Below are 10,319 nucleotides of genomic sequence, written 5' to 3' on the forward strand. Positions count from 1 at the left end.
GGTTTCCTCTGGGTGCTCTGGTTTCCCCCACAGTCCAAAGAAATGTGTTACAGGTGAATTGTGTAGGCTAAATTGTACGTAGTGTATGAGTGTGTATGGGTGTTTCCCAATGATGGATTGCAGCTGGAAGGGCTGCGTAAAACATATGCTGGATAAGTTGGCGGTTCATACTGCTGTGGTGACCCCTGATTAATAAAGAAACTAAGCTGAAAAGAGAACGAACAAATTTTGTGCTTCATGTAATGTCCAGAAGAGGTCACTAATGCTTTACGAAATTGTTGCTAAGATGTTGGCATAGGCGGGAAATACACATTTAGCAGCTGATCATAAATAAAATGTGGCTGTTGACCAATCGGCAGAAGCTTTTTTATACCACTTATTATCAAGTTCAAGTTAAAGCTAGAGATTCTCTAGACAAGTAGATTTGTCCACTAATGCATTCATTCTGCAACCAGATGTAAAATACTGAGTCACATGTAAACTAGAGTCTATAAATGTATGTGTCCAGTAATTTAAATAAACAAGGTTTACAGCTCAGTTTCTGTCTGTGTTGGCCTTAAGTAGGGTTGAAACTGGTGTAACCCCTAAACAGAAAAGCTGATATTGTCTATTCGAGCAATATTGTTGCATGCATGTCAGCCAGAAGTTACTAAATCTACAAGTTTTTTTCCAAGTATGGAGAAGAAAAAGGTGTTTTGTCATGCAAAGTGTGTGGTGCATACGGAGATAGGAGAGAGAGTGTACATTAAGATATACTACTAATTACTACATATTACTGTAGTAAACCTGTGCAACTGCAGTGGGCTTAATTTAATTAGTTTTATTAATGTAGAAAATCAGTAACAAAGGGGGTGTAATTAACAAAAATATTTATATGCTTTGTAATGCATCTGTGAAATCTTGATCGCTGTCATTGTCTGCTGCAACAGCTGAGACAGAAGGTTTACTGTGGGGATTTGGTTCAACACAGTGACCTCTTCGGGTTAACATCTCCACAAGCTCTGTCGCATGTGTCTGCTCTGTCACAATCTTCAGGGTAAATCTGGATTGGTTGCCCGCATCTGCACTGTTAACTGGAATAATCTCTATTTCAGCCATTTTCCTTGAGAAAAAGAGAGTGAGAGACTTGATTAATGTGAGAGAGAAGACTTGAGGCCTGTGCCAGCACACTTGTGGTGTGAAAGAAAGTAAATGTGCAAGACTGTCCAAGGTCTGAAAGTGGTAAATGTGCTGATGCACAATAAGACATGATCCTAAAATAGCTCACTTTATGTGCACTTGTTGACTTATAATGGCCTCCATAACTGTAAGTGGTCCTAGTCATAATTTTTAATATTCAGGTCATCAAACCCTTTGTGTCCATTATGTGCACTTCTGCGAAGACTGAGGTAAAGTGTTGCGCATTTTATTGACACTGAGATGAGTATTTGAATTTTGTTTAACATATACAACTGCTTTTTAATGAATGAACACCAACGATTGAACAGTCAAACACAGGAAATGTATCAAGCAGACAAGATGTCAAGGTGGAAAATGTTTGATCCAATCTCAGAGTGGGACATATACTAGCTCCTCCCCTTTAAAAAACAGCCAATAGAGTTTGGTTTATCACTGATCTGCCAGTGAGATTGGTTTGGCGCATCAAACGAACAGTGTCTTGAAGGGGGTAGGGCAGGTCAGAAACTAGAGAGCATTTAATTGGTCAAGGTTTGATGAGAAAATCTACTATGCGGTGACGTGAAAAAAACCGTTCATCCATACAGGCAGAAGCGGCATACAACAAGCTTTACGTATTCACATATTTCTTCTAAAGATAATTTTGTCACTGTATTGAAACATCTAACTTATTAATATCCTAAAAATGAACAATATTAATAATAACATTTAAACAAAATTATTTAAATTTCATGGGGCTTTTAAATAAAGTGTTACTACAAATGTATTCAATACACATGAACCAGCTAAATAAGACCTTCAGGGACACATGTGCTGCGTTCCAAAAGAGATATAGGCTATTGCCATCTGAAGGGCCCTTTGGAGTGAAACAATCATGGCCGATATTGCTGCTATTTAAGTGAAACTAAGTGCTCAAAACTGGCCACTTTGAAGGGCCTTTTAAATTAAAGAATTGTCTGTAAACAACTGTCTGTCACTTCGGGCCATGATCCATACAGCATGAAAGTTTTTGGGTGTCACACACTGCATTCAATTCAGAATGGGTCATCCCTATTCTCCAAGTGCTTCAGAGGAAACCTCCGAAGGGATTAGGGCGGGCGGGGGTGCTCAATCTCGGTCCTGGAGGGCCGGTGTGTTGCAGAGTGTGCGGACTGGGGGGATTGACCCCTCTAATTAATGCTTGATCCCCCCTGAAGGACATCAAAACAAGATGTATGGGGGTCAGCTCTTTAATAGTAAGAAATAGCTTTCTCTGATCTATGTCTTAAATATTAATAATTAAAAATGTATAATATAAATATACATTTGACCCCCCTATAACGGTTCATACCATTGTAAAAAGCATAAATGCACCAATCAATGCTAAGAAAATTATCATTCAAGTCTGAAACTGGCAGCTCTAGAGCACCGATAGACATCTTAAATATTCACAAAACATGTTTCTTGTAAAATAGATGTTTATATCTGCATATAACCTAAAAAAATGTATTGCATAATTTGTATAGTTTGACCTGTAGTAACCTCACTAATCACTAAACAGCCCTCAAAACACTGAAAATGTATACATTTTAATAATTAATTAGATGTAATTTACCAAAATACTACCGAAAAAGTTTCCCAGAGATGGGTTGCTGCTGGAAGGGCATCCGCTGCGTAAAACGTGCTGGATAAGTTGGCGGTTCATTCCGCTGTGGTGACCCCAGATTAATAAAGGGACTAAGCCGAAAAGAAAATGAATGAATTAATGACTATCGAAAAAAGGTTGACCCTATCACCCCCACCCCAGATCATCAATGTATAATTCGCACATTGGTTCCAACCATAATTCCAATTAGATAAATCCACACCGAAAGCAATCAAGCTCTTTCTAGGAATACTAACTTCCAGATGTGTTGAAGGAAGTTGGAGCTAAATTATGCATGACAACAGCCGCCCAGGACTGAGTTTGAACACCCCTGGATTAGGGCACAATGAGCCCTTCCGAAAGGAACCCAGTGTTAAAGGGATAGTTCACCCCAAAATGAAAATTCTGTCATCATTTATTTGCCATTCACTTGACCATATGAGGGTGAGTAAATAGTGAAATGTGTGGGACCAGAAATGAACCGGCTCTCCAGGAAGATGATTGAAAACCCCTTAAGTACGGTATGAGTTTAGTGGCATTATTATTATATTCAATAGAAATGTAAATTTGAGTGAGGTGCAGAGTGGGTGTTTTAGTACTCTGGGGGTCTCTGTGTGTTTTGTCGTCTCATAAGCCAGCACACTGCAAAGATGACCAGCAACAGCAGCAACAGCAACACCACAAACACGATGAAAATATCAGAGTTCAGCCACTGTGACAGAGAACCTCCTGATTTCATACCTACAGCAAAGAATATTGAATATAATGGCCGCTCTTGTCTTTCTGGCACGGTGTCAACATTTACATAGGAGTCAGTAAAACATATCAAATATACGCTATTAAACGTTTGTAATATTAAATAACAGCTACGTCTAGCTAGCTTTTAAACTAAACTAGCCTTTTAACTTTTTAAATAAAAAACAAAAATAAATAAAGGCCTTTACAATCAAATGTAACAACGCCAAAGATTTGCAATAAAATAAGATAGCCTACCTCTGATTTAACCGAATAACGATCTCTTCTTTTGTTTTTCTTCTGTTCACCACATGCTAGCGTGAAATATTTTGGGGGAAAAATATCCAACCATTGTGGCCATAACAATATTTCAAATAAAGGCGAAGACACTTGATGATACCAGTGAGGTAAGTTTTGTTGTTTTTTACTTCTCTTTAAAACGCAACAACTGTTCGTTAAACGGACTTTAAAACATAACAGGAAGGGGGCGCCAGAACCCGGAAAACGAATGCGAGACAGTAAGAAACATAAAAGGACTTTTGTTAGACTGTGTTTAAGTTTAAAATGTATGACTGAAATCCGTAAAGGAAGACAATCTCTTCTTTTTTTTAAATAAATTTTATTTTAAACTACAGTAAAGTTAATCTTGAAAAGTTAATGTGAAATAATTGCACAATAAATCAGTAGCCTACATGAAGTTACACAGAAAAAGCAAAAAAGTTATACAGGCACTGCTTGAGAAGATGAAGACCATCAGAGGTTTGGTGACACTCTTTTGAAACCCTTGAAACTCCCCTTTTGTTCATCTGTACCCCATCCACTCATCCACTGACATGATCGACTCCTTTAGCACACACAAACCCTTCTTGATCATTTGCATCAGCATTAGAGCTCACGAGGCCGCACTCATGATCTTCATCATCCTGAGAGAAAAACAAGAACATATAGTACTCAGAACAAGGTTTTTCCCCCCCTAAAGTGTATCACAATGCTGTTCACATAACAACAATAACAACAACAGCAACAAGTAATATATTTGTTTAAAGAGATTTTAATAATAGTATGGACAGATTATATGTTATTTGGAACCAGCTGAATTTTGAGTTACAATAATCAGTACGTAAGGTGACTAAAAAATGTATAGGGACGGCTGTGGTATTGGGTGTAAGAAATGGACAAAAACTAAATGTGCTGACAGGCTAACACATGCATGTATGTGATAAAACAAAATACTTGATCTGAATTTTTTTGATCTTAGCAAAGATAAGTATAAGAAAGAATACCCAGAAATGTTCCAATATATTTTCAGTGCAACCACAAAACAAGAAAGAAGTGTAGCCACAAAAACCACATTTCCTGTAGTTTTGTCTTTACCATCAGTGGTTGTTTCTGTTGTCAATTGTGACAGAATACATATATATATATATATATATATATATATATATATATATATATATATATATATATATATATATAAAAATTAAAATATATAATAATATATAAGGCCGAGTGCCTGAGTCTCCCACCAGTGACGATGCACAGCCATATATATATATATAACTTGTATTTCAAATTCATTACCACATATGATGATCCAGATTCTTCTGATGGGGCTGGTAAGATCCAAAATGGCTTTCCATTAGTTCTGGAGATCAGCCAGCCCTGCCAGTGTACAGATGTCATTGTTTCATGTCAAAAGAAGAATTTACACTCGAGATGAACCAAAACAGGGGTATTCAAGGTGATGCAACAGAAGATTGAAGATTCTAGTTTTTTGACAGATTTTCGAAGGATAATAATGACCAACAGTTATTTATTTATTTGGACAAGGATACTCTTCAAAGTCGTAAAGGATCAACCGACATCACAAAATCACAAGAAACTGATAAGATAGCATCCACTCTATATTTTTAGAAAACAATTGTCTAAATGGTCTTTTAAATTATATTTAATTCAATTCTACAAAATAAAAACATTTTATTTTAATAATAATTATTTTATTATTAATTTTAGTTAAAAAACTAAATAATTTGAATACAGTAAACATTATGCCACTGTGAACTTAGCTTGCGAGTACATGAAAATAATAATATGATAATAATCAATTTATGAGGTTATAACACTGGATTCAAAATGAATTATTCAAACAAATTGTCGAAATTTTTATATAATAATGTAACTAACTTTTTTATTTTGTTACACTAATAGAGCTCATGGCACACTGTTCACTGTTCATTTTTAAATTCTGAAAAAAATCCTTTGTACATTTTGCTACTGTTAGTTGCTGTAATTTGTGCATCAATGTCTAATGTCTACTTAAAAATATACAAAAAAGAGTGAATGCCAAAAGACAACTGTACCTTATTAAGCTCTGATAAAATGGCCAAGGAGGAATTTCTTTTAGAGCAGAAGCTTTTGGCAGCGTAACAGTTACTGTAGTCACTCCAGAACAAATAAAACACATTGTCATACAGAAGCCACACTTCTGAAAGATAAATATTCAGTGTTAGATTTCTGTTATTTCAAAAATAATCAATAAACATAGTCATGTAGAAACCATTGCAGTTTGTTTTATTTTTTTTAGATTTTATTTAGAAAATATAGATAGATAGAGAGATATTAGATACAATATAGAAATATTAGACAGACAGACAGACAGACAGACAGACAGACAGACAGACAGACAGACAGACAGACAGACAGACAGACAGATAGACAGATAGATAGATAGATAGATAGATAGATAGATAGATAGATAGATAGATAGATAGATAGATAGATAGATTCAATTTCATATTTTGTAATTCACAAATTCTTTCTGTATACTTACAGGAGTTTTATCTCTGCTCTGTCCACTTTTCATGTGGAAAAATCAACTCTACAGTTTAACAACATGACTTTTATTGACATTTTAGAGAGATTTTTATATAGAAAGAGAGAACTAAGTCTGTAAAATAACAGAAAAAGTACTGGCAGCTTATAACCAGGTTTTTGTACTGTAATTTACAACATCAACCCAGACAATATATTACTTTAAACTATAAAATGTCAATAAATTCACTTTTTCAAATGTTTTAAGATCAAAAGCTTTTGGAGGATAGATAGATAGATAGATAGACAGACAGACAGACAGACAGACAGACAGACAGACAGACAGACAGACAGACAGACAGACAGACAGACAGACAGATAGATAGATAGATAGATAGATAGATAGATAGATAGATAGATAGATAGATAGATAGATAGATAGATAGATAGATAGATAGATAGATAGATAGATAGATAGATAGATAGATAGATAGATAGACAGATAGATAGAACAAAAATAGTTTTATCTCGTAAATAGATAAAAAATCTAAATGGACCTTTTTGTCCTTTTATTGGTTGTTTTTCTTGGTTGTGAGAGTCTGGAGGAAAAAACATGATATCCGTAAAACATGTTGTCAACATTTAAACGCACTCATCATGATCAGCATCTATTCATCTATATACTTTAAGCCATTAATAATTTCCAAATGCTGCCCATGAAACTTACAATTTAAGCCCACAATGGCAAGGGTGACAACCGAGATAAGAATGTTCACGGCAAACAGTAAATACACATAATTCCCCTTACAAGGCTTTTCTAAACAGAGATAAACAAGAGATTAATACAGAATTGTAAATCATATAAAAAACATCATTCACTCATCAGTTGTTTGTTGTTTTACCTGACATTAGTGCAGTTTGGTTAACAGTTCTTCGATCTGCTGGTGGAAACTGAAGAGTTTGGTAAATATCTTCTGTTTTAAGAGTTTCATTTTTCTGCCTGCCCCTGTTCTCTATATCTGTATCACTGTGTTGTTCGTATTCATTCTCAGACGCAGAAAAACGTTGCTGCAGCTCCATTGTACTCACAACACTAAAGGCAGAAGTGCTCAGCTACAGTACAAGTTAAAATATCATCTCTGATGCTCATAAACTAAATGCAGTATAGGCTAATGTGGTTTGTGGTTGTGTACACACATGCAAGATAACCGGAAATGTATTCACTGTGACTTGGTTTTCCGTTCTCCTCTGGACTTCTGTTTAGTCTACTCGTTTGTTAAATTTTGTGATGACAGTGTGCTTGAATAAATATGCGACAGAATACTAAAGAGACAGAAACACGACATAGTGGGAAGAATCATAACTATAATTTGCTGATCATGAAATAAAATGAAAATTACACAATTTGAGCAAACTGCCAAATAAAGCAGAACCAAACTAAATTTACTGATCAGACCTTCAGCATGCAGTCTTCAGTCTCTAGATGTTGTTTATTCTTTTAAATAAATAAAAAACTGAAACAAATATATGTATACATGCCTCACAGCAAGAAGGTCATTGGTTCGAGCTCTGGCCAGGTCAGCTGGCATTTCTGTGTGGATGTATGTTCTCCCTGTGTTTGTGTGGGTTACCTCCGGGTGCTCCGGTTTTCCCCACAAGTCCAAAGACATGCGGTACAGGTGAATTGGGTAGGCTAAATTGTCCGTAGTGTATGTGTGTGAATGAGTGTGTATGGGTGTTTCCCAGTTATGGGTTAAGGCTGGAAGGGCATCCGCTGCGTAAAACATATGCTGGATAAGTTGGTGGTTCATTCCACTGTGGCGACCCCAGACTAATAACGGGACTAAGCTGAAAAGAAAATGAATAAATGAATGAATATATTATATTAATATACAGTGTTGGGGGAAGTTACTTTAGAAAGTAATGCACTACGATATTATGAAAACACTTTTTTGCTAAGTGATGTGTTACGTTACTTTTGAGTTACTTTTGTTTACTTTTTCTTACCTACAGTAGCTGAGGCTTGATCTCTTTCAGAACTTACAGGGTTTTTTCTTCTTGTTTTTTAATAGAGGAGTTCTGCAATTAACAATGCACTGTAAAAAACCTATACCCTTAATTACCCATAAAAAAAGTAGAATAATGTTATCTTCTGAGAACTTCCTGACCCCCAGAGCTACACATGCTGTACATGTACAGATCATCTATTTTTCTGCTTTTTGCCCATTGAGAAAATCCACTTTTTCTCTTTTCTGATGCATTCAAAATAATGAATGCATTCTCTTATTGTGAGCATGATGCAATGTGGCTATGATCATTTTAGTTCAGCAATTATAAAAAAAAATCTAATTAATTAAAATAAAAAGTAACTTGCATTATTTATTTATTTAAAATGTTAAAAATTTGTAAAATTTTTTTTTAACGAATGTGTTACTTTACTCGTTACTTACAAAAGTAATATTATTACGTTACTCGAGTTACTTGTAATGCTTTACCCCAACACTGTATGTATATATATATATATATATATATATATATATATATATATATATACACACACACTGTATATTTGCATATAAATACATATATATATATATATATATATACGTTACTTTACGGTAAATTTCTTTAATTTAACGGCTGTTATTTTACGTTTTTTTCTGGCACCCAGTTGCCGAAAAAAAAAAGTAAAATTACAGATTTTTTGTATGTTTATTGGGATAGTTGATTCAAAAATAAAAATTCTGTTATTATTTGCTCTCTGCTCACTTGTTACTTGTTTTTTCCCCAACATTTTTCAGAATATATTGTTTTATGTGCAACGGGACAAATAAAGTCACTTAAGTGAGTAAATTGTGAGGACATTTTCATTTTTTATTGTTTATTTTTTAGCATGTCTAAGAAAGAATAAGTCAAAAACTACATATTTCACCAATCAGGAAAATTATCATCATTTCATAAACATTTTGGGAAATCTTCAAATAGTGCAATTGTATACACTTGAATGTAAATGAGTTGACTGCGCAGTAGCTGGAATGTCTAGCAAAAGAGCACTACAAAAGACATTTGAACAGAACAAGAGCTTGAACAGAGAGTAATGTAGTGTGGTTTAAGGGTCTAATCTTCCTAATATTTTAGATTTGCAGGATTTGGTTATTCTAATAATGTGTGAAGCTCAACTGATCATTGAACACAACTGCAAGGTTCCTGGCTGTCTTGGAATGAGTTATAGTTGATTCAAAATATGCTATACGGCTATTGTTTTGTTCTCAAATATGTTATCAAAAGTGTGTAGGTTTCAATTTCTCTGCAGTCTAGTCTTCAATTGCCATTCGAATATCATAAACTATATTGATCTTTTATCCCTAAAGAAATGAATGTTCCTTGAATTGTTTCTCTTTGAAATATACAATTTTATGATATGTAATGAAGAAATGACAAATAACAGAAAGCTCATATTTCCCAGAATCACTTAAAAAACTAAATATAAATAGTAAAATAAAATAAATAAAATTAACATTGTGAATCAGGCGAAGTATAAGGAGATAGTTTTGAACTCTGCCTGTACATACTCTAAATAGATTTATCCGAAAGAAGTTATGGACTGCAGCCTGCAGCTATAATCTTCTCTTTTTTCCAGAAATTTGAGAGTGATTTATGTCAGGGAGTTCCAGTCTGGCAAGATTATCCTTATTCAATGGACCTCATTACTGACATCTCTATAATTCCTTATGACTGCCTGCACGACCAAATGGTTGACCATATTTTGACTGTTTTAAATAAGGGTTTACACACACAGTGTTGGTTTACAAAAAATCAAACAAACATAATCCTGTCGCACTACTACACTTGATTTTGGTTTTACTGTAAAAAAAACCCCCAAGAGAACATGTTAAATGAGAAAATGAAATATTTTATGGCACACTTCAAAAAATAAAGATGATTTAGTGTTTAAAAATGTTCTATTTTGATC

General features: G+C 34.4%; 2 protein-coding genes across 2 annotated transcripts; both read right to left on the reverse strand.

Moving 5' to 3' along the window:
* Positions 1–861: 861 nt before the first annotated feature.
* Positions 862–3,539, reverse strand: si:dkey-111e8.4 (uncharacterized protein LOC793802 homolog). The gene is made up of 2 exons (XM_056457138.1): positions 3,400–3,539; positions 862–1,102 (listed from the first exon to the last, which is right to left on the reverse strand). The coding sequence occupies exons 1-2, from the start codon at positions 3,537–3,539 to the stop codon at positions 871–873; spliced, it is 372 nt and encodes a 123-aa protein (XP_056313113.1). The 3' UTR covers positions 862–870.
* A 636-nt stretch (positions 3,540–4,175) lies between these two features.
* On the reverse strand, positions 4,176–7,468 carry LOC130228577 (uncharacterized). Its single transcript, XM_056457007.1, has 6 exons — positions 7,249–7,468; positions 7,074–7,163; positions 6,904–6,945; positions 5,896–6,020; positions 5,117–5,197; positions 4,176–4,458 (listed from the first exon to the last, which is right to left on the reverse strand). Exons 1-6 carry the CDS (start codon positions 7,424–7,426, stop codon positions 4,357–4,359), a joined length of 618 nt encoding a protein of 205 aa, XP_056312982.1. The 5' UTR covers positions 7,427–7,468; the 3' UTR covers positions 4,176–4,356.
* Between the last annotated feature and the right edge of the window lie 2,851 nt (positions 7,469–10,319).

The sequence above is a fragment of the Danio aesculapii genome, chromosome 5 (genome assembly GCF_903798145.1).
Source record: "Danio aesculapii chromosome 5, fDanAes4.1, whole genome shotgun sequence".
Lineage (NCBI taxonomy): Eukaryota > Metazoa > Chordata > Actinopteri > Cypriniformes > Danionidae > Danio > Danio aesculapii.